Consider the following 24,372-nt stretch of genomic DNA (forward strand, 5'->3'; position numbering starts at 1 on the left):
TCTAGAAATGGTTTTAACTAGTAGTCGGAACAGAGTTCTGTAGATGGGCCCTTTCAGTCTTAAATGAGTTTTGTCATAGTCTTATTAGGTCATACACGACTTTCAAATGAAAAAAGGAAGGATTTATGAAATAACCGTAGCAACATCGTTAAAACTATGATAAGATTTAAAATGTTCCTTGGGATGAGGTAAAGAGAAATAGCACACAAACCCGGTTGTCAGATAGTCGTCCAAGTTGGTCCAAGGAAGACACCGTCACTCAGAATTAGGTGTCCGAACTTTCAAAGAAAGTAAAAGAACGGGTTTCAGTTCACAGCACGAATATAACGAATACTTTTCTACCATTTCTACTGAAATAAATAATATTGATATCAACACAAACATTGTACCACGGGACCATCCCCAATGACTTTCTATGAAGATCAATTCAATGAAGAAGGTTTGCAATTGAATATTCGAGAGTTTGCTCATGTTCCCAAAAACTTTTCATTCTACTATCCATAAAAGAGTTGCAAATAGCAGGAAGAGCTAGTTTTACACGATTTTTATCCTAGACACCATCGCAAAGTGGGACCAACGTGTTTGTATTGGTCCATAAAGTTTATAATATGATGTATTAAACCTGTTGCTCCACAGTATGTTTACATCAGAATTGTCGAGAGCCTATAAAAGCTGCTTGACAAACAAAGTTTCTGTTGAGCTCGGAGCCCCAAGCGGCCACTTGTCCGCTGTATGATCCGCACACAGACACACACACACATCGTAAGATCCGATTGGAGTACTTCAGCAATTGAGAGCATCGCAGCAAGCACATTTTAATGGCTGGCGGCCCTGAAGCCATCCAAATTATCCGGAAACCTCCTACCGAAAGGCCGCATCTGCCGCAACCTTCAACGAGCGAGCGTGCGCCAGCCATGCCGGAACTACTCCAACAACATTGTTTTCTCCGCTCGCTCGCTTCGCACGAGGGAAAATGATTCATCCTTCCACCGGGGGGGGGGGCTTCCGGGGCTTTCCGATCGCGATCGAACCAAGTGTGCGTCCGCCGCCTTGGGCATGATTCTGAATCGAGCAAAATCGATCTACCTCCCATTGCCCCTGATGGTGTCGCTGATGATCTCTGACCTCTTATCAATCACTCACAGCCTTCCCCTTATAAGATCTGATATGACATGCACCCCCCCCCCCCTTACGCCAGCACGCATACGCAATGCTGGCATCGTATCAAGACAACCGTTTTCATCGCTCATTAATGCGAGCAAATCGCTCCGAGGTGGCATAATGGACCCCGACCCCCACGGGGTACCGTACGTGCCGACCTCACTCAGTGCCGAACCGTCCAAAGGGGGGGGGGCATGCGAACCCACATTCTGCCGCTTCTTTTCTCCGCGCCATCTTTTGCTCTGCCCGCGGCCATTATTACGATCCAGCGCGCGATAATCACATCACGATCATCGTCATCACCTTCAGCCGCCGCCGGTTCATGCCAATAAACCGCACGCGGCACGATGATTACATCCCCTTCTCCACGTGCGTGCGCTAATGTGGTTGCGCATTGTAAGCGCCGATGAGCAGTTGTCGTTGCGCGTACTTGCTCCGCTGAAAGCAAAACCATTTTTCTTTTCCTCAAAAAACACACAAACACACACTTTTGAACCGTTAATTCACAAGCAAATACTTCTATTTCGGCACTGAAAATACTGCTAAAAAGGGGTTGAGATTTTTCGCGCTGCTGCTGCTGCTGCGGCTGCTGCTAGAAATCGGTGAACAAGACTGCGTCTTCCTCCCGCACCAGGCACTCATCGTCGAACAGATCGCGCGGCACTATCTAGAATTGGATCGCATTAAAGAGTGTTCTGTTCTTCTTATTTCCTTCTGCATACACTTTCGCATCCGCTGCTTACCTTCCTGGTGCGCACGTCCTCCCACCGGTAGTGCTGGTAGAGCGCGATCCGCTGCAGCTGCAGCAGCGACCGCAGCCGGGCGCGCGGATCCGGCTCCAGCAGCCGATGGAGCAGATCGCGCCCGTCCGGCGGCAAACGGTCGGCCGAGGCTGGCAGCAGCCGCCGGTTCGCCACCGGCCCGTCGATGGCCGTACTGCTGTAGGGGGAGGAGGGTGGTACGATCGGTAGCTCAGTCACCGAGGCCCTTAAATGATGCGCTGGATCCATCAGCGGGTACTGTGATGGGAGAAAAGCGAACGGAGAAGTTAAGCGGACAAACCCAAATGCGGTTTTTGTTTCTGGAATGAGATGAAGGAAGACAACGACAACGGCGACTACAAAAAACAAAAAATTTGATTGCGTTCACCGGCGGGGGGCTCTAGCAGGCTGATTTGCTGGAGTCGCATGCCAATTTAGAACAATTTACGCAATTCCACACGATCATCAACCGGTCGCCTGCCGGGTTCCCTCTTTCGGGGGGCCTTTGCCGGCGGAAGCCGTTCGTTTGGAGCCGGGAACGGGGGAAAGTTTGGGGATCCATACACTGATTGCGATGTCTCCCGTCAGGATCGCTGCTCAGGTGTTCGGTGGTATTTGCCGGACGCGCGCTTGGCTTGAAGTGCACAAAGCTGATGACCGGTTGTAATTCATTCTAGTGATGGATATGGTTGGCAAAAATTCAAAGTCGACTCTTATCCAACTCCGATAATTTCGAAACCAACTCCGGAAGGTACGTCCACCCAGCACTATCCGGAGTAGTTCGGAATCGTCCGGAATCGCCTGGAGTCGTCCGGAGTCGTCCGGAGTCGTTCGGAGTCGTTCTGAGTCGTCCGGAGTCGCCCGGAGTCATTCGGAGTCGGTGTCGGTATTGGAATTCCGGACAATTCTGGACAACTCCGGTTGACTTCGGATGACTCCGGACGATTCTGGACGACTCTGGACGACTCCGGCCGACTCCGGATGACTTCGACTCCGAATTACTCCGAGCGACTCCGGGTGACTCTGGGTGACTCCGGACGACTCCGGATGACTCTGGACAACTCCGGACGATCCCGCCTCCGAATGACCTCGGGTGAATCCAGACGACTCCGGACGACTCCGAACTACTCCGGATAATGCTGGGTTGACGTGGAAGTCACCCGACTCTGGAAGACGACTCTGGACGAATCTGGATGACTTCGGATGACTCAGGACGATTCTGGACGCCTCTGGACGACTCTGGTCGACTCCGGATGACTCCGACTCCGAGCGAATCCGAGCGACTCCGAGCGACTCCGGGCGACTCTGAATGACTCTGGACAACACCGGACGACTCTGGACAACTCCGAACGACTCAAGCTCCAGGCGGAACTATTGGATCCCATCTTTCCGGAGTTGATATCGTACTACCAATAGTCTGAGTCGAATCGGAGTCGTCCGGAGAGCACATCACTACTAGTGAGTGTGTGATTTGAACCCGAAAGGAGTGAGTCACTATTGCGCGCAGACAGTGAGTACGTCTGCGGAGTCGTCCGAAGTTATTGGAAGTCTGGGCGACTCTGGACGACTTCGGATAACTTAGGATGACTCCGGACGATTCTGGACGACTCTGAACGACTCCGGCCGACTCCGGATGACTTCCACTCTGACTGACTCCGAGCGACTCCGGGTGACTCTGGGTGACTCCAGAAGACTCCGGATGACTCTGGACAACTCCGGACGACTCTGGACAACTTCGAACGACTCGAACTCCAGGCGGAACTATTGGATCCCATCTTTCCGGAGTTGATATCGTACTACCAATAGTCTGAGTCGAATCGGAGTCGTCCGGAGAGCACATCACTACTAGTGAGTGTGTGATTTGAACCCGAAAGGAGTGAGTCACTATTGCGCGCAGACAGTGAGTACGTCTGCGGAGTCGTCCGAAGTTATTGGAAGTCTGGGCGACTCTGGACGACTTCGGATAACTTAGGATGACTCCGGACGATTCTGGACGACTCTGAACGACTCCGGCCGACTCCGGATGACTTCCACTCTGACTGACTCCGAGCGACTCCGGGTGACTCTGGGTGACTCCAGAAGACTCCGGATGACTCTGGACAACTCCGGACGACTCTGGACAACTTCGAACGACTCGAACTCCAGGTGGAACTATTGGTTCCCATTTTTCCGGAGTTGATATCGTACCACCAATAGTCGGATCGGAGTCGTTCGGAGAGCATATCACTACTAGTGAGTGTGTGATTTGAATCCGAAATGAGTGAGTCACTATTGCGCGCAGACACTACTAACTGTAATGTGTAGCCCAAATGTATTCGTAAAAGGAGATGCATTTTTTTGAATGAATCTTTACAGAGTGAGTCTTGAAGATTCAAATTACTGCAATCACTGCTATACTTTGATTCAAATCACTCAACAGAGTGAGTTGTCTCATCTCCAATTCTTGCCGACCAGCGCCTTAGCTTTGGGACTTCTTTGGGAAAACTTTGGGGTATCACTGAACTAGCTCATGAAGCAGTTCTTCGTAACCGTTCGTTCTCACGATGCCTTTCGTCCGCTTGACTAACAGTTGTTGCTAGTAAACCGAAACTGAAGCTGGAAAAATAGAATACGATGAACGCAGTTCCTTCCTCTTCGCCTGATTATTCTTCCCCTCCTGCCTGCATGAAGCTGATGCTGCGTCACAGCATCTAATTCAGATCGGACGGCAAAAGCAGAACGATCGGCCCGCGCATTCTGCCATAATAAACACCGACCTTCAAGGACGTGATGAGCCACTTTTGCCTTTCCACCTAGTAATTGCAGTTCTGCTCCGCTCATACCATTTCCGGAAGTCCGGATCACGTGTGCGTCACCGTCGAGTGGAGAGAGAAGGTCGCGCAGCCATAGTGCGCGCTCCCGTGGTGTAACACCACGCCACCAACCAGCGTTCTGCTTGCAGCGCGCGCCGGCTGCTGGTTCATTGACCAAGGTCCAACGGCGGGAAAAGCCGCGGCGTGGCCACCGGCTGCAGCGGGAGCCCCGCGGCTAACGACGCCTAATAATTCAATAACGACCGGAAATTTTTATTACTATTAAACTCAATCCCACGACCCACTGCAACCCTCTGCAATGTCCCGAGGGGCCTTGCATATCCCGAATCCCTGCGGGTCGGCCAATGTGCATCAGCAGCAAGTAGCAGCAGAGATTTGTAATGCACACACACACACACACACACAAAGCCGGGAATCAGCTCAGCACTTTGAGGCGCGCCGCCACTTCCGACGCTAATCGCCATCGATTAGCAAGTTCTGCTGTGTTCCGTTGTGTTAACTGGCGAGCTTAGCGGGCTGATCAAATGAGCCGTGCCGTGGAGCTGCTGGTACCGATCTGCTGTGGTCGGATGGGATGGGCACGACCCCGAAAGGTCACGACACACACACAGAAATCATGATGCGCTGAGCGGCCCGGGGCTTGGGCAATCCTCGGCCCCGGGTGTGACTGTAAGGCCACTGTTTTGTCCACCCCGGGGCCCATACACCATAATTATTTTCCCATTATCCCAATCGCCTAAGACCAGCCCGCGCGCGTGTGTGTGTGGATGTGAGGTGGCCACTTGGAGGGAGCCCCATAATCATTGTGTAGGACCCGCACCCCGCCTTTTCTCAATGTAGGTCTTTTGATTTTGTTTAATTCTTCTTTTTTTGTTGTCCATACTGTTTGCTCTTTCACCTTCACGCGGTGCACGCGGGCTGGAAGCACGACCGACCGCCAGCAGCATTTGCCAGCAGCAGCCCCGGGAATTTATCTCACATACGGCACACACACACACACGTTTCGTTTCGTTCGCTTCTGTTGGTTGTGAACTGTTTTTTTTTTTTTTTTTGTTGTTGTGTGTGCGATGGCTGTTTGTGGCCTACCCTGGGCAACGTTCGATCGATATACGTCTATCCACCGCGGGTGTTACTACCCTCTTGAGTGGCCTTCGGAACAGCATGCATGCGAGGCACTGCCACCGGAGGAGCGATTCACCACCGACTCATTCCAAATGCGCAATCGGGGTGTACCACGCTGCTGCTCTGTGTGTTGCCACAGCGCATCGTGACCGTGCGCCGTCCCTTTCCGATCCTGGCCTTGATCGGAACCGATCCGGCGCTTGCGAGTGAATGCGGCAGGGGGTGGGGTGGGGTGGTGGGGGGGAAGGGGTGTTGAGGGGGAATTTGTTAGAAGGTAAAGATGATGGCGCGTAGAAGACAACAAATCGGCACACGAGACGAGAAGCAACAAAACAACACGTCGCTCACAACAACAACCACACACACGCGAGCTTCTCCGGGTGCTCTCAATCCAATATACTGCTCCCCCCCTTCCTCCCTCGCTTTTCTTCCCCCCGCCCCGAGGGCACGATTCAGCATTAGGTCGCAAAAGAGTCGCGAGTGAGCGCACGGCGCCTAAATATAAAGGTTTGCTGTATGTGGGGGTTTTTGACCCACCCAATATCCCCGCGCTGGGTCATCCCACCCCCCCTCCCTCTCCCCCCACTGCAGGGAAACGGGACGGTTGTTCTGGGCGCGCAAAGCCCGAGGCACCGACAAGAGGAGTGGTCGCTCCAGCACACTGCTCACGGTCAGTCCAAACAGCTGCTTTTCGGATCCGCGTGTGGATTTGGATGGAGATTTTTGGGGATTTTTTGTTTTTTTTTTGCAAAGACCACAACTTCTAAAAATTGAACTCAGAATTGATGTCCGCCCGCCCTGAGGCGACGGCGTGTGAACTCCGCCACACCGGAAGTGGATAGAGCGGTGCCGGTCGGATCTGCAAACTCGCTCTGCCTGTTTTGGGGACGATGCTCGTCAGTTTACAACCGGGAGTTAGGATGCTCACGTTCCGCGTAATGCAACCGGGGGCACACGGGATTCCACGGAAGGTCAAGCGCGCGCCACCAGTAATTATGGATGAGCAACAGGAAAGCGCGAAATTCCCCCGCGCGTTCATAATTCCCTTCAAGAATGTATTGCTTTTTACTTGTTTATTACTTACTTCCCCCATGTTTTGCAGGTGTGTGGGGAGTTGGGGAACGGGGAGATGACATTACTAATTCCAGCAATAGTTGCTAACCCCTTTTTTTTTTGTGCGCAGAAAAGAAAAGAAGGGACATTTCCTTTCCTGAAAGGCACACCAAACGTGCGCCTGCCCGCTTGAAATATTCAACCCCAACGGGAGTTTTTTTTTTTTTTTTTTCAAAAATTCACACTTCACACCAGCACATTCTCCTTCCCGCTCGCCGTCGCGCAGTCAGCACGATTCCGCCAAATGCGCTGGATTGCGACGGAACGGGAACCGACCGAGAAAGCCCACGAGGAAGATAAATAATTCTCGAAGGACGAACGGACGAATTCCAAACACCCCCCACTCCACACACCACGGCACAGAAGTTATGCGAATTGATCGGGCGAGTGGGGTGGTGGTGGGGAGGGTTGAAGGACGCGATATCGATCGATAAGCGAGGCAATGAAGGAAGGCAACAGCTCGGAGATCTTCCTCAAGAGCACCGAGAACTTGGAGTTGGTGGAACTTTAAAAAAAAAAAACAGTTCCTTCCAACTAAAAAGGAAACCAATAGTTCCTCACAGGATTGGAGGTGCAAGAGGAGATCCCCCAGGAAAAAAAACGCACACACACAGACACACAGATATTGAGTTCCAACGGTTCTTCTTCTCGAGGAGTTCCAAGGAGCGTCCAAAAGGTTCCATTATTCGGAGCCAGCAACTGAAGTAACAACGCCAGCTGTGGCCCCACAGCAATGCCCGGCCCGTCAAACAATGTGTCACATCGGGGCGTGCAGTGCCCCCCCACCCTCCCCCATTCCAGTGTGCCCCCCCCCCCCCCCCCCAATGGTTTCGTGTTGGCGCGGGAAAAAAGGCTCTCCAAATCAACATCGAAAAGCAACGAAACGAATGAACCGAACGAACGAACACAACAAAAAAAAACTGAAGCCAACGGCTCGACTAGGAGGGAGAGAGATCATCGGCCAACCGCCAACCAACCAAACATCAACAGCAGCCCCTTCTTCGTGGCTTTTCTCGTGGCTGGGCCGGGTGAAAGACGGGAGCGACGGGAGCGACGGCAACGCGGCGGCGAAGGTATAAAACCGGACCGGCCAGGCCGCTTCTGCTCATTGCATATTCGGAAGCTGCAGCGAACGGAGCGAAACAGACGGACAGACCGACAGACGGACAGAACTGCGAGCGAGCGAGCGTGTGTGTTTTGAAACTCGTGTTCTCCGTGTATAGCGAAGCCAAAATAAAAATAAAAAAAAACCCGGTGCCGAATTCGTACCTGCCCAACCCAACGCCAACAGTTTGTGCAAGAATAACGTAAGTAATCTCGATCTTGTGCGTGTTTGTGTGTTTGTTTGTTTGGGGAGGGAAGTGGGCCAGTGCGAGAAGAGTGTGTCTAGCGAGTGAATCCGAAACTGCAGCGCCAACGGCGGAACGGGAGCTAGCAAAGACCCAGATCTGCAAGAATCCCAAGTCTCCAAACTACCATATTTCTATCAACCAAAGCTGAGCTCCCCGCCAACAGACAAGCCCCGTGTAGAGCCTGGTGTGTTTGTGTTCTTATGTGTGTGTGTGTGTGTGTGTGTGTGTGTGTGTGTTGATGTGGAGAAGGGACAATCCAGTGAAAACTCCAGCGTGACACACTTGGCCGTTACGCAATGCCCCCCCCCCCCCCCTCACTCGTACAGTTAAGAATCTTTAAGCGATACTTTAGATCTCCTTTCTCCTTTTCGTCTCCCTAAAGCCTTCCCGAACCAATCTAAACATGAAACTGTTAGCCGTGGTACTGCTGGTGCTCGGAGGTTAAACCTGCTGCTGGAGATGGTAGCTGCTGCTGCTGCTGCTACTGCTGCTGCTGATGCTGCTCCAGTGGAGGTCGTTTCTACCGCAGCCGAAGCAGAACCTACGACCACTACCAGCGTCTCAACCACCACCACCACCACCACCACCGTTCAGCCGGTGACGTCTGCCGACACTACGTCTGCCTCGTCCACTGCCGCGTCGATGGACGTGGAGCCGGCGGCGGCGGCGGCAACGACGGTGGCAGCGGATCCCGAGTCATCCACCACCGGCCAGGCAGTGTCCGAGTCGTCTTCCACCACCCAAGCCACCCCGGCCGCATCCTCCGAGTCGTCCGCATCCTCCACCAGTGGACCAGCGGCGGTGGCCGTAAGCGAGCAACCCGCCACGACGACGCTGGAACCGGCTGAAGCTAACACGGAACTGGCAGAGCAGACGACGGTGGCCGACACTGCCGCGGCCGCTAGCAGCGAGGCTACCAGCAGCGTTGCATCCTCAAGTGTCTCCGCCACTACGCTGGCCGAGCGGAGCGATGTGACGACGGCAAGCGCCACGACCTCCACGACCACTGCCGCTGCCAGCTCCTCGACGGAGCCTGCAGCCGCTACCACCACTACCGTAGCAGCGACGGCTGAAGTTACTACTACCACCACCACGACCACCACCAGCACTACAACAACCGCCGCCTCCACGGAGGTTGATGCATCGAACGACTCCTCGTCGGGCTCCACGGAGAGTTCCTAAAGCTTAAGCTGATGTGTGCTAGATGGTGTAGACAGATACTTGGGAGAGGAAGCCAGAGGAGAGAGATTTAACTTCTTTTTTTTTTCAATACAAAAGACATCCCACACAAATTCCCATCAACAACAATAGCAGGTCAGAGATATCAACCAGATATTCGTTTTTTTTGGGCAGACGCCGCCGATACACTTTTACAGACGTACACAGTGAGACAGTGTGACTAGAGGCGCGGACGCGATTCTTTTCCGCCGCGTGTGCCGCAGCGAACCGGAACCGGAGGCACACGGTGCGCGGTGTCCAGAACTGTAGATTGTAACATATACGCCTAGCATTTAGCGACGATTAGTATACCTTACTAGCAAGTAATGAAGCGCAAGCGCACGTTACGCGGAAGCGCGCACTGACTGCGTGCGAGAAGCGGCAATGGGGTTGCGAGCGTCGCGAGCGTTTTCGGAAATAAAGTCTGTCTGAAAACTCAGAACCCGGTGCCAGAGGTGCTGCAGTGTCCTGTGCTTTAGCAGCGTGACAGTGGCAGATGCCTACTAGAGCTCGTTTTTGGGGGGCGTGGCTATCTAAAGCTGATTTCGTTTTATCTTCCGTTACCAAAACCGAAACTATCTATGACTGTGAAGAAGTTTGGAGTTGCTGATGAACCAAGAATAAGGGTCCCAAGATGTAGATATTCTGCTACCCCCATCTCAACAGCAATACATCGCTATTTACTAGTGTTGGGTAATTCAGATTCATGAATCTGAATAAATCTTTGGAATGATTCAATAAATCTGAATCCCGATTGTAAAGATTCGTGAATCTCAAAGTTTCTTAAATTTAGAAAGATTAAAGAATCTCTAGGAATCATGAAATTCTAAGGATTCATAAATCTCTAAAATTCATAAAGCTTGAGCTTTTTGTTACTCTTCTTTTTGGCGTAACAATCTACGTGGTCATGCCAGCCTATACAGGATTTTGAGACTTCTTGGAAAGTACCACGCAGTAGAACTGACAACGGGCAAGTTGTAGGTGGGATTGAGCAATTTCAATATTTTGGATATCATGAATCTCAAGAGATATATGAATTTTAATGGATTTATGAATATTATAGATTCATGAGTCTTAAGAGATCATGATCGTGCAAAAACAATGGAGATTCATGAATATTTAGAGAATCATGTATCTTTGAAGATTCGTGAATCTTTGAAGATTCGTGAATCTTTAGAGATTCATGAATCTTCAAAGATTCGACTCGAGACTCGAACCACTCGTCACTGAAGATTCATATGAATGAATCTCAACGAAAGATTCATGAAACCCAGCACTACTACTTACCCGCCCAGTGTACATCCGGCAGGCCAGCACCCCGAGCGCCCACCAGTCGACGGCATGTCCGTACGGCTCTCCTCGTAGAATCTCAGGCGCTGCTCCCAGTACACACCGGAGGGGGGGTTACGGCAAAGAAAGAGCAGAAAGAAAATAAAGAAAGAACGAAATTAGAGATGTCGCCTGCCAGGTACTTACCTGGAAGCAAAGAAGTCGTCAGCGCAGCACGTGTAACGGCGGGATATTACTACTAAACGCCGGGTTGTATTCGCAAGTACCGTCAACTTCCCTGCTCCAGACAAGGCTGATATGGTGGAGTTAGATGAAAAGGGGGACCAAATAAACTCAACATAAAAAAGAAGCATTCTTCATGGGAAGAGTTCTCATGAAGACAGTGCCCCAATAAGTGAATGCGACATTTTCTCAACCTCAAAGTGACACAGAGTGGTGTTTAGGCGCGTTTAGGAGGCATTAGTTTTTTTTTTCTTCTGTTTTGTGTTATCTAGTTTAGTTTTTTTTTGTTGCTTGTTTTTGTTTCAAACAATCACATCTTTATAATGTTTCGGTTGCTTTGCGTGGGTTCACTTTCGAACTCTCAATCGTTTGATCTAAACCGTTCATGTGTGTGTTCTTGCCTCCTCTCTGCTTGGTTTTGAGTGTGGTGTACGATACCTTCCGGCTTGCCACACCCACTTGGCTTAGTATTACTTTAATCTTATATTGTTGCTGTTCTGCTCTTCTTTTCCTGTTCATGCCCCCCACGAAACAATCAATGTATAAGTTCATTGTTTGACTTTATCACCTACGCACGTTGACGCTTAAGCAATGTTCTATTATTGTTACCCCTTTTAAAGTGCTTGTAATAGTATCTTCTTAAACTTTGCAGTATAGTACACGTGTGTCACACCTTTTTCTTGCATTCTGTTCAGTTTACTCTTCCGTTTCTGCGTTTATTCGCGTGTTTCGTTTTGTTTTGGCCCATTAGCTCCACTGTTTTGCAATTTGTTTTTGTTTCTTTTTTTTGTGGTGTGTTGCTTTTTCGTTTTGCAATTGACATTGCAAAACCAACACACACACACACACACACACACCTTCGTTCACTAATGTACAACCGGATCCACATCAAGCTTCTACACCGTAGTGGCCGTAGGAGCTTCTGGACAACCGTTGTGGCCACCGCCGTTGTACCAGATTGCTTCGCATATTGATTGTTTGGCATCACGCACACACACACACACATGCACACTCATTCATTCACACACACACACACACACACACCCACACGTGTGTCTTCCGTCTGTACACAATCATGCCAGAAGCTGGATCGTTCGATTACTACGGGCCTGATGGTTAAGAGGAGAAGAGTCCAGCTCTCTAGGCTATCCGGGATGATATCGTAGCAGCCGGGGTGGGATTATTTGGTGTTTAAAAATGGGTCCTAAATATCGGCTTCAATTCGGTCTGATATACAGATGTGCGTCTTGTTCAGAAGGTATCTACAATAACCGGAAAACACACATTCACATGCACACACACACAAGCGTCTTCAACGGCAACAAACGAAAAATGTAAAACTTTTAACCGCGACAAGCAAGTTTGAGCTACCGCTTTTACTTAAGTACTACTCACTACTACTAAAGCCCGACAATCCAATTCGTCTGATTCTTTACAATTTTTCGTGTGGAGGTGTGTATGTGTGTGCGTAGGTGTTAGGTGAAGCTGTTCGTGTTCTACGTTTACGTTTCAACTAGATGAAGCCTTAAGTAGATGCCCTTTGAATGTGTGTCGATGCACAGTTTCAAGTTCTAAAGCGTGTGAAAATACAACAAAAAAAAAACCTAACGTCCAATGGGTTCAATGTGGGAACCAAATAGCGACAGCCAAATGGATACACCAGAGAGAGAGAAAGAGAGAGAGAGAGAGAAAGAAGAGAAAACAAACAAACCCGCTCACTACACCTTCGTTTCCTGTGTCTTTTTGCATTACACTATACAACTCACTACACTGCATTATCCCTATTTTAATGCTTATATCCCTATTTTAATGTCCATATATCATATACACTTAATCACAGCTTAAACGACGACGAAATGACATACAGGTGTAAAGCGTTCTAGTTTGAGCATAACGTTACAGCTAAACAAAAAGACAGCGAGAGAGTAAGAGAAAATGCTAAAGTAAAATATATAACCAACAGTTTAAAAAAAAAATGAAAAAACAAAACACAAGAAAAACATAGCCTACAACATAAAGACTAAACAAACTTCCTAACATTCACGTACACAAGATTAAGCTGAATTATAAGGATCTTATTATTTTGTTTGTTTGTTTGTTTACGATGGTAATATTCGTTTCTTACTTCTACTTGCCAAATTATTTCATCTACTCTCGATTTGTTCAGTGCTATTTGCAAAGCAATGCATTAACCAATTTTGAAAGAGTTTGAATTCCCACTTGCTATTCCCTCTATATGTTTCTAGATAATATTACTCTTGTGTTGCTTTCAGCTGTGTTTTGCTCATTTTTATCTTCCTTTTTTTTTCTTTATACACTTACTCTACTCCTGTTCATTCTTCGCTTTTTATGTTAATGTGTTGATGTTGTTTTTTTTTTACATTTTAATCGCTTTCGTTTCGTTTTCTTTTTGTTACATTTTTTGCTCTCTACTCTCTCGTGGTTTTTTTTTTGTTTTTGTTTTTTTTCACTCCTTTTCTTCCGCTTTTTCGCACAATATATTGCAAGTACTTACAGAACTATAACTTTCTTCTTTTTTTCTCTCTCTCTCTCTCTTTTCCGCAGGAACCGCAATTCAATTTGTTTGGTCGATTCACTGATTCCAATGGGAAAATAAACCCCCTGTCCAAGCCACTTAAACTTAATTAAAAATTGGGTGCGTTATTTTGTTGTTGTTGTTTATAACTAACAGGCTTACGTAGGACAAAAACAAAACAAAAACAAACAAAGCCCGACTTAGCCTAATAAATGACTGAAACCACGTGCGTTCGGTGCGATGAGCACATATGCGCACACGAGTTGTATCTGCTCCTTTCCGGTCCGGTGGCTTAAAATTAACGCCCACACCCACCGCTGTTGCCTGCCTCATCTGTTACGAATAGTGAACGGCGTGAAAAGTGTAAGTGCAAGCGAAACAAGACAGATAGTGCAGGAGAGCAGAATAAAAAAAATGAAAGAAAACAAAACAATATCTAACCGAACAAGCCTGCCTAAAACATAGTTAAGTTCAGGGAAGGTATCGTGCACAACCCTACACACTCACTCACCTACTCTCTCTCTCTCTCTCTCTCTCTCTCTCTCTCTCTCTCTCTCTCTCTCTCTCTCTCTCTCTCTCTCTCTCTCTCTCTCTCTCTCTCTCTCTCTCTCTCTCTCACACACACACACACACACACTCATACACGCATGATAAAGTCGTTTACGTATATATATATAGTACGGAGAGTAGCGGTACGGTTTGTGTTGATATGCTACACGTGGTTTAGCGTTTTCTTTACGTATATGCAAGCATTAATGCTACTATGCTATTGAGATGTCTTTAGGTAATGTTACGTAACTATTTACTGCATACCTTTTTTTTCTGTATAGTGACCATTAGTTTATGCATCAAACATTCTGTTTCGGGAACCCGTATGATTCTTGCGTCGTGTTGTTGTTGTTTTTTTCATTCTTTTTCCTTTCTTCTCGGTTCGTTTTGGTTGCTAGTAAATGTGGAAATCCATCTAGCAAAGGGTGAGGAAATAAAACTTGAGGGAGAGCACGACTTTTAAACCCACACCACGCACACACTATCCTATCATTGAATTGCAGTTTGGCTTCTGACTTTAGGGTTAAATTCATTGCATGGGGCAGACTCAGAATTATTACAGAATTATTAAAAAAAAAAAAAACGAGCGACTGTTTCTCCGTTCCAATCGAACGCTATTGCAAACCCATTTGAAGGTGGTTAATTTTGTTCACTAGAAGTAATCTTTTGCTCTACCCTCATTGCTTCGCTTGCTCTGGGAAATCCTGCTTCTTGCTTTTTGTACTATTGTGCTTTAGTTGTTTTGGCATACATTAAAAAAAAAACAGTATCGTTTTGGGGAGTGTTCAAAACAAGAGTTGAAGCAAATCGGTACGAAACGGATTCGCGTGTAGCATCCCTGCCCGTTCTCCGCCTGTTCCCTGCAATATTGCACTATTTATTCTATTTCATCCAAGTATGTCACCGCCATCGGTGTCAAAACGCGACTAGTTGCCGCCGAGAAGAGCGAACGTTTTTGTTTTTGTTTCACTGTCTTGGTTTGTTTGTACCACCGGCTGGGAACCGTTTAACCTAAAAAAAACCTTAGCTCTATTAATTAGTGATTCGGTACATCACCTTAGGGTATATATTGTTTGTATGCGTTTGCTTTGGGCGCTCAGCGTTTAAAAACATCGGTTGCTTCTTTAAAGTGTCTTCAGTGTGCGCGGCTAGCGCGCCTTATCAATTAGAGATCAACGGAAAACTCGACGCATCGGGGGGGAGGGGGGGGAGGAGGGGCGGTGTTTAACGGTAGGTGGGTGGTATGGGGTTTGCAACATTAAACTAAACAGGTGGTGGCGCTCAAGGAAGGGTGCACACATCGATAGCAAAACAAACAACAACAAAAAACAGCGATACACACTCATACAAATCATTCGATAGCGTGATAGCTACACACACTCACACATACATACACACGGTAGCGCTTCATCAGCCCTTGATTGTGGTCGGAACAGCAGCAAACAAGCGGCCTAGAATGATGCGTACTACATCACACGCTGCGTAATCGTAAACCTAAAAACGAAAGCCCCTTCGGTTTTTGTTTTTAAACTCGCCAAAACCGACATCACAGGGCCATTAGTTAATCTCGTTTTGCGTTTCCACGTTTCCCGGCCTCACTGTCATCGCGCGTTTGTTCGAAAGGTTTTAATAATTCAACCTTTTTAGACTTTTGATACGGATTTGCCTGGCAGTCAGACGCAAATCGTTTGCGCTACACACGCAGGCACACAGCGTCCTTGTCCATGCGTGTACTTAGCAGAACATAGTCCTTTTATCCTACAGCCACTGACGTAATAGCACGATGACATGACACGTAAATGAAAAAAAGGGAAGTAAAAAAACCCTCCAAAACCAAATAGAGACACAAACACTATTGATACATTTTATGGTGTGGGGAGGAGGGTCGGCGGACCACGGTATAACATTGATTGCACGGAAATGCGACCATTAAAACAAGTAAAAAACAAAAAAAAACAAAAAACAAAAAAACACTCGCTTAGCAGACGCTTAGCCAACGCTTAGCAGACGACGTGAGTGTTACAGTGTGTGTGTGTGTAAAGAAAACAAAAAATGGGATCTGCTCCCGCCCGGGCTCCCTTGAGGCGCAAAGCAAGCGGACGCCCGGGCCACGACCCCACGAGCAGCAGCAGCAGCAGCAGCAGGCCGCGCATTAGTCACAACGAAACGTTGAGCGTTTCCTTGATCAGCTTCTTCATCGTGTTGCTCACGGAGGTGCCGCTCGGGCCGGCCGTGCTGAACTTGAACTGGAACAGGTACGGCTGCACGTCCGGGTAGGTCGTGTCGAACACCATGTCGAGCTCGGTCTGGTTCGGTATCTTCGGCACGTAGTCGTGCCGGTTCATGATCTCGGTGATGCAGAAGACCTTGTCGGTCAGCAGGTCGCTCACCCGCTCCCGGCACTGCAGCCGGTCGTCCTCGTTCGTGAGCGTCAGCAGCTCGAGCCGTATCGTCCACACCTCCCACGGTATGCAGTCGGTCTGGAACGGCCAGCGCGTCTTCTTGCGCTGGAAAAACTCGAGACTGATCTGGCCGGTGCCGCCGCTGTCGTTGCTGCGCAGCTGCCGGCTAAAGTTGCCGATCTCGCGCCGCAGCGTCTCCTCCAGCCGCGGCGAGCTGCAGCACACGTAGGTGAAGTCGAAGAAGTCGCAGTCCACGTCCCGGTAGCCGATCGTGCCGACCGAGTACATCGCCTCCTCGGTGTACAGGAACTTGCCGAGGCTGCGGTGAAACAGGATCGTGTGGAAGATGCTCAGCACCGCCTCGTCCACCTGCCGGCCCTCCATGCGCAGATCGAACGTTTGCGAGCGGGCGTTCATGGTTGGATGCGGGAGGCGTTGCGGGCAAAAACGAATCTCTCCCTAGCCCTCGCTCTCGTTCCTTCTTCTCCCTCAAGAGCAATCAAACTTAAATCTTAAAGCAGTACTCCCGAATACCCTTGCCTTCCCCCACAAAAACACGTGCGCAACGCACTTTGTTCAGTTTGTAGCAGAGTTCAGCTCTACAAAGTGGTGGGCTGGGGGTGCGGAAAGGGGGGAGGGGGATTGAGTTAGGATATACAAAGGAAAGGAAATGCCTAACTAAACCCACGGAACTGTAGCATCGTCTTCGTGCCGCCGGTGCGCACCATACGTGGCGCAGCCGCAACAGAAAACAGCACGACTGCGTTCGCTTCCTTCAGCAGAGCGTTTGAAATAATAGTTCCCTTTTAATCACGCGCCTAAACATGCACTCTCAAACACACGAACACACACATGCACATGCACACACTAATCGCTCAATCGGATCTTATTAGGCAGGGCGCGCGCCCGGAAGTAACATTGCGCCACGAGCTGATTTTGGTTCGGGCGTTTGTTTTGGTTTTGCATTTGCACCACACCACACACCTCCGCCCTCGCGCCCACCGTCCTCCCGGCTGCTTACGCAGAACAACGGAGCCCACGGCCGGTCAGCATTGCGGTCGGGTTGGGAAGAATGTTTTGGACACACCGACCGCGTGCCAGAACAGCTTACAGCTAGAGGGGGCTAGAGGGCCTTGCTCTTAATCCTACTACCGCTACTACTAGTAACGTATTGCTATTGGTTGTAGTATAGTGCGTGTGGTTTCGTTACCCATATACTGTATCGTGCCGCAGAGCGTGCCGGTGCGGCTGCCGACGCTTAGCCACTTGCTCAGCCCGAAGTCGATCAGCTTGAGGTGGAATTGATCATCGAGCAGTACGTTTTCCGGCTTCAGGTCGCGATAGATGATGCCGGCGTTGTGCAGAAAGTCTAAAACGAGCAAATGGTAAGGTCGCAATGGTCGCAAAAATAATGTAAAATTAAAAGAAAAAACACACATACCGATCGCTAAGGCTAGCTCCGCCACATACAGCTGAACCAGCTGACTGGTAAAGGACTTTAGACGATGGAACAGCTCACCGTTGCCGAAAAATTCGGACACTGCAAAAAGGGAAAGCGTATTAAATCATTACGCCATCGTGAAGCACTTTTAACCAGTGTGTGAGTGATTGTCTTAGTTGCATAAATGGAAACTGTTTCCACTACCATACTGCCACATACATAGTAGTGGTGAGAGCTCGGAATCGGACCTACCCGATTCCGATTCCGTGTTGGATTTCCGGAATCAATTTCGGAGCCGATTCCGATGCTGGAATCGATTCCAATTCCGGAGTCGATTCCAAAGTTAACTCCGGAACCGATTTCGAATCTGGAATCGATTCCGAATCTGGAATCGATTCCGAAATCAGAATCGGCTCCGGAATCGGAATCGACCTGGGAATCGCAATTTGCTCTGGTGACAGAATCAGAATTGACTCCAGTTTTTTTAATTGAATTAAGATGTTGCAGAAGCGAAATCAATCCAGGAATCTACATGAGAAAGGATCGTTTGCAAGTAAATTTGGCTTCTTTGCGGCTATCAATACGGACCCAAAGAAGCGATTCCTGGACCAATTCCGGAGCCGTTTCCGATTCCTAAGCCGGCAAATTTGTTGAGAGTTGACTCCGGCGCCGATTTTGGAATTGACCCCAGAGATGATTTCGGAATTGACGCCGGAGCCGATTCCGGAGTTGACTCCGGAGCCGAATCCGAAGTTGACTCCGAAGCCGATTCCGGAGTCGACTCCAAATCCGAAATCGGAGTCGACTCCAAATCCGAAATCGGAGTCGACTTTTAAATCCGGAATTGGAATCGACTCCGGAATCACAATCGGCTTCGGAATCAGAATTGGCTCCGGAATCTGAATCGACCTGGAAATTCCAATTTGGTCCGGAAACGGAATCAGAATCGACTCCGGATTTGGAATTAGCTGCGGAATGAGAATCAGTTTTTAAATTATTTCTAAAAGCTTCAGAAGCAAAATCAATTAATCTCCATGAGAAAAGTTCGTTTACAACAAAATTAGGATTCTTAGCGGGTATCGATGCGGACCGAAACGCCTATTCTTATGGAGATGCCGAAACCGACGCTGATTCTGGAGCCGATTTCAAGTCCGGACCCGACTCCAATTCTGAAACCGATACTGATTCCAGAAGCGATTCTGGAGCCAGTTTCGGAGCCGAATTCGTTTCCGAAGCCACTTCCGCAACCAATTCCGGAGCTAATTCTAATTGCGGAATTCTAATTCCGGAATCGATTCCAACCAAAATTAAATTTGTCCCATCACTATTACATACACAGAAACAGGCGAGTACGATCCTGCCAGTAGTCGACGCACGGCACTATGAACGGATGATGGCCACACACCGTCTGTATCTTCACTTCGTCCCTGACCTGTCCAACCGCATCGGACAGCACGATCTGCGTGAAAAAAACAATGAAGGTGAAAACAACACTCGCCAAAAAAGGGGGCAACGATTCTGCACAGCCGTAACGGCACTCACGTTGGACTTTTGCAGAACCTTCAGCGCGTACCAGCGCCGACTGTCGCCACCGGCAAGCGTGTCCCGTACGCGGTACACCCGCCCGAACGCACCATTCGCCACGTACGTGCGCTCTGCGTACCGGTGGGCCCGTCGCTCGTCCACCGGGAAGGTGGGCAGAAACAGGCGCACTTGTTCCGGCACCGGCCAGCAGCTCTTGAGCAGCTGCGCTTCGCTGTCTAGCGTCGTTTGATGCCACCTGAAAATAAGGGAGGAAAAACGTTAGTTAGCTCTTTCGTCTCAGTGTGCAAGTGAATGTAGCGATGAGCACGTACCGCCGACGGGAGATCCTTGCCACGGGTGGTCGCGTCCGGTGCGAGTGTTGGTGGGGAGGAACGCAGCGCAGCACATAAATCGTCCTCGACAGTGTGCTCTGCAGCCAGACGAAGCAGCGGCGATGCGCTAGTGTCTCATGGTACCACCGCCCGAGCGGTCCCAAGCGCGCACCGTCAGCTGCTGCGGGTGGTAGCTGTTGGGTTTTCGGGGGGAAAAACAAAACAGATGAACTAGTTTCATGCATAAGTGGGTGTTAGATTCCACACAACCAATGCCTTAATGCCTTGCAGCTAGTGGCTTTTTGGCCAATACGATCAATAAAGTAAGGGCGTTTTTAACCTAACATGAAGAGCATTTAATTTCCATTACTCACTAAACTCAACTAGCTAGCTGTAAAAGGCCAACTACAGTGAAATAAATTGTAAGCCGTATTTTCAGACTAAAAATCTAAAGGAAAGGAGCTTTCTATTCTAAAAATAAGCCGAACAAAACTAGCTAAAAAGTGGAAAATGTCAACTAAAACGAAATAATGCTTTAAATGGTTTTACATTCTGTTCTAATAAGAAAGAGCCTTCTATTGTAAAAATGGAGAGATATCACCAAATTAAAGGCTGCAAAAGGTCAACTACAGTGCAATAAGGATTAAATATGTATTTTTTGCTTTCTGTTCCAAGCAGAAATAGCTTTCTATTGCAAAAAATAAAGAGAAATCACCTATCTAAAGGATGCAAACGGTCAGCTAAAATGAAGTAAAGATTTAAAATGTATTCTTAGCCTTCTGTTTTAATCATACAGGGTTTTCCATGGGTTTTCATAGTTGTGGGACACTTCCTTGACTCGTTCTTATGATAAGTGAACTTCATGTGATGGAAATTGGATTCTATGGAACCCTTTTTAGACAAACTCCTTGGAAATTGCTATTGCTATTGCACACAAGCTATTGGATTTATCCAGCAAGGTTACTATAGAGTAAAATTCCCACTACATTAAGTTCATTTCCCGTAAGAAATAATCAATAAAGTTTCCCACAGCTATGAGAACTCCTGGAAAACCCTGTAAATAGCCTTCTATTGTAAAAATGAGAAGAAATAATCACACAAGAGGCTACAAAACGTCAACTAAAATGCAATAAAGGTTTAAACCGTTCTTTCAGCCTTATGTTCTATGCAGAAATAGCCTTCTATTGTAAATATGAGAAGAAATTACCAAAGAAAAGGGTACGAAACCTTAATTAAAATGCAATGAAGGTTTTAAACCGTATCCTCGGCCTTCTATTCTAAGCCGAAATAACTTTCTATTGTACAAATGAAGAGAAATCACCAAACTAAATGCTGCAAAATATCAACTAAAGTGCAATGAAGGTTTAAAATGTACTCTTAGCCTTCTGTTCTGATCAGAAATAGCTGCAAATGGTCATGTAACGTGCTATGAAGATTTAAAAGGTAGTCTCAACCTTCTATTCTACGCAGAAAGAAGCTTCTATCATAAAAATAAACAAGAACCACCTAACTAAAAACTGTAAATCCTTACGTTCTAAGCGGAAATTACTTAATATTCTAAAAATAAGCACAAATTTCTGCTGCAAACGCTGCAACTCAAGAGCAAAAGCGGCTTCAAACTTATTCTTAGCTTTCTGTTCGTAGGTGAAATAGCCTTCTATTTAAAAAAAATTAGCAAAAATCATCTCACTAAAAGCTGCACAAGCTCAACCCAAAAAAGCATTAAAATTTTAGCCAAAAAAGCATTAAAACCGTCTTCCTAGCACTCTTTTCTTGCCGCTGCGCAGTTTTCTTTGCCGTACGAGCTACTTGTTGCGCTTCGATTGCTAAGATTTTGAACATCTTGCAAAGGTAAACATAGCGTGCTGCCGTGATGAAGCGCTGATAAACGCATCTTTCTAGTACGGTGACACGAAAATACTTTAAACATTTTCCAATCAGATGCCCTAAAGCCCTTGGGGTAGACTAAACTTTCCCTTCCTTTTTTTCATCGTAGTCCCCCGCCTTTCCAAGGCCAGACGTACCTGAAACGACACAACCAGATGCTCCTTCCGTCGGTCCTTCCCGCGCTGCGTGTAGCCGGCACGAAGCGGGCCCGTGTCCAGTGCGGTGTTGGCGTAGCTTATCGCAGGCTCGGTAGCCCGGATGTCCGCGTCGCCCATACAGGCCGCGACCGGCCGCCGCAACGCGCACGCAACGATGGCAGGGTCGGGCCGATCGTGCGTCGGGTCGGGCAACGGACACCCCCTTTACCGCTCTCGCTGCTGCGCTTGAAAATGCGGCGCTGCAATGGTTTCCTGCTGTGCCGTTCGCTGTTTTGCGTTTGTTGTCGAGTGTTCGTCTTTCTTTGCTAAAATAGAGACAAAGGGGGACATTAAAGCGTTGTGTTACGTGCGCTACTTTACGATCTAGTGCTTTCTAGCGGCGTGTGTAATGTTTGTTTCCACTTTAAATTGACACTAATAATGATGTTCCAGCTACTGGCAGCAGCAACGGGAGAAAGGTCAGCTCATCCGGGACACTGGGACAAAACACCAACCCACCCACAGGGACGTAAAGAAGCAGCCAAAACCCACGCGAAGGGAAATGAGACGTTGCTGCTGCTCGAGGGGGTTCGGGTGGCCCTTTAAGCCCTTTAAACAGAGAAAAATGTAAACACACACACACAAACACGTACCAGTGGTGCAGACAGCACTGAGCACCTCTACACCTTATCCGGGGAGACGAGATGAGACGATGCAAACAAACGGGCGCCGTGCGTCCTTTATGCAATCGCGCTAGACACCAGCGAGATGGCCAAAGGCTGGAGGAGAAAAAAAAGCGGAGGTTTTGCTTGGGCTTGGGGGATGATGCTTGCCAAAGTGAGAGGCCCCTGGCGCCTTTGAACAACAACACGCGCGGCACACACACACACACACGCACGGATGACAGCCACAACAGAAGGGTATATGCGTCAGTGACAGTTCGCTTTTTGAGCCACCTTTTGGCCACCTTTCCCACTTTTGGGACAAGAAAGAGACAAACCCCCACCTCCACCTCACCTTCACCTTCTTGCACTGGCTTTGACGAGGCTTTAGAGACGAGACCCGGACGACCCTCGGAAGAGCCCTGCGGCACAAAGCGCAATTCAGCTGTTACTTCAGCGATGGAGGGAAGGCGGAAGGGCTGCGCCACCCCACCATCCGCCCAATATGGGTTGGACGATTGCGCAGTGGGCAAGCCTTTATGTGTGTGTGTGTGTGTGTGTTTTTCGATCACGCCACTTGTCCTCGGGGGGATGAGAGGGGGGCTGCCTTTGCTTCTCTAGCCCGTCACAACAACAACAAACCAAGCGCCACAAAGGCCACACACGATCAGCCAGATCCTTGCCAGCCCACCTACCTTTGCACTGCCGTCACCACCACCACTACCACCAGCAGCACTTCACCAGCACGCACGCACAGGAGGGCTGTTTAGTGCCCCGCGCTCGGTATTAACGCACCGTCATCCGATGCACCACAACAACAAAACGGAGAGGGCGCCCAACAGAAGGCCAGCAGCTGGTGAAGTCGGTTGACGGGTTTTTTTTTTCTTTCTCTATTCGTTCGATCGGTCGGTACCTGTTCGCGACAGCTGACAGGTACGAGCGCGTTGGCGCCTGGCACGATGACCGTTCCACGGCTCGGTACTGTCTGTCAGGCCAGCGGTTACATTCAAATGTCGGAAAATTGCCGTTTTAATTCAACACTTTTGCTCGCCACACAGTCTCCGTGCAGGGAGGGAAAAGCTGCAAAATAAAGCGAACGTTACTGCGTTTTTTTGTAATCAATGCTGCAACCACGCAGCGGATCGCACCGAACCTGTCCTGGAGTGAGTGCTGGTTTGTCACACAACGATGCAACAACATTTTACCAACATGCGGCACCAATTTCACACACAGTTTCAGTCAATATTTTTGCTCACCAGCAAGCAGCTCGGGAAGGTAAACAGGCTCACGCTTTCTGTCTCTCGTGCGATTGTTTTCACAAATATTCTATCACACTCGCTGTGCTGCTGCTTACAACGCACGTTAACAAGTTTCAAAATTAATTATCTACAGCCACTTGCTGTAGCGCACTTCCACCTCCCGTTGCCGAGCGTTCGGAGGACGCATTTTGTTGAAAAATGGTTAGTTTCTGTTATTTATTTTTTCTCTTTTGGCGTATTTCGCATCGAAAACAGCAGCAACCCGTTTGACAGCTGACAGGCGCGGGCTATGTCGACCGCGGCCCGAAACGACCTGTCAAGTGTCACGGGCCAGAGTCGACATTGTGTGCGTGCGGGAAGGCAACGTTCACATCGCTGCTGCTGTAGGCAATATTTTAAATGCCTTTTTTGTTTTGTTCTGGGTTTGGTTTGAAACTCATATCGTTTTATTTGTTTTTTTTTTCTTCAATCATTATGACCAATTTATGCCTTTAATTACGTTTCTACACAAAGCATGCACGAAAATAGCGCATCTTCATTGCCGATTGGTGTGAAGTACAGTCAAGGACAAGCTGTGTTCGACACCACCAC

General features: G+C 48.6%; 2 protein-coding genes across 5 annotated transcripts; both read right to left on the reverse strand.

Annotated features, from left to right (window-relative positions):
• Window positions 1-1,649: 1,649 nt before the first annotated feature.
• On the reverse strand, window positions 1,650-24,039 carry LOC120905479 (serine/threonine-protein kinase S6KL). Of its 4 annotated transcripts, none has more exons than XM_040316277.1 (11): window positions 23,779-24,039; window positions 23,218-23,602; window positions 21,861-22,186; window positions 19,837-20,030; window positions 19,523-19,760; window positions 19,316-19,439; window positions 17,981-18,079; window positions 17,750-17,908; window positions 10,828-10,916; window positions 1,905-2,180; window positions 1,650-1,828 (listed from the first exon to the last, which is right to left on the reverse strand). In XM_040316277.1, exons 3-11 carry the CDS (start codon window positions 21,996-21,998, stop codon window positions 1,754-1,756), a joined length of 1,392 nt encoding a protein of 463 aa, XP_040172211.1. In that variant the 5' UTR covers window positions 21,999-22,186; window positions 23,218-23,602; window positions 23,779-24,039; the 3' UTR covers window positions 1,650-1,753. The 4 variants fall into 4 exon arrangements, with proteins under 4 accessions (XP_040172211.1, XP_040172210.1, XP_040172213.1 ...); XM_040316276.1 differs by having other exon boundaries at window positions 23,676-24,039; XM_040316279.1 differs by lacking the exons at window positions 23,218-23,602; window positions 23,779-24,039 and adding an exon at window positions 22,878-23,183.
• Window positions 11,834-17,687, reverse strand: LOC120905480 (autophagy-related protein 101). Its single transcript, XM_040316281.1, has one exon. The coding sequence runs from the start codon at window positions 16,954-16,956 to the stop codon at window positions 16,294-16,296; it is 663 nt and encodes a 220-aa protein (XP_040172215.1). The 5' UTR covers window positions 16,957-17,687; the 3' UTR covers window positions 11,834-16,293.
• Window positions 24,040-24,372: the final 333 nt, after the last annotated feature.

Source organism: Anopheles arabiensis, chromosome X, assembly GCF_016920715.1.
Source record: "Anopheles arabiensis isolate DONGOLA chromosome X, AaraD3, whole genome shotgun sequence".
In the NCBI taxonomy this organism is placed as follows: Eukaryota; Metazoa; Arthropoda; class Insecta; order Diptera; family Culicidae; genus Anopheles; species Anopheles arabiensis.

Bases quoted from the DNA above. Each gene is read 5' to 3' on its own strand.
- LOC120905480 (XM_040316281.1), bottom strand. From the start codon at position 16,956: ATGAACGCCCGCTCGCAAACGTTCGATCTGCGCATGGAGGGCCGGCAG.
- LOC120905479 (XM_040316277.1), bottom strand. From the start codon at position 21,998: ATGGGCGACGCGGACATCCGGGCTACCGAGCCTGCGATAAGCTACGCC. The intron at 20,031-21,860 runs GTACGTCTGGCC...AAAACCCAACAG, and splicing joins ATCTGGTTGTGTCGTTTCAG to CTACCACCCGCAGCAGCTGA. The intron at 19,440-19,522 runs GTGAGTGCCGTT...TTTTTCACGCAG, and splicing joins AGGTTCTGCAAAAGTCCAAC to ATCGTGCTGTCCGATGCGGT.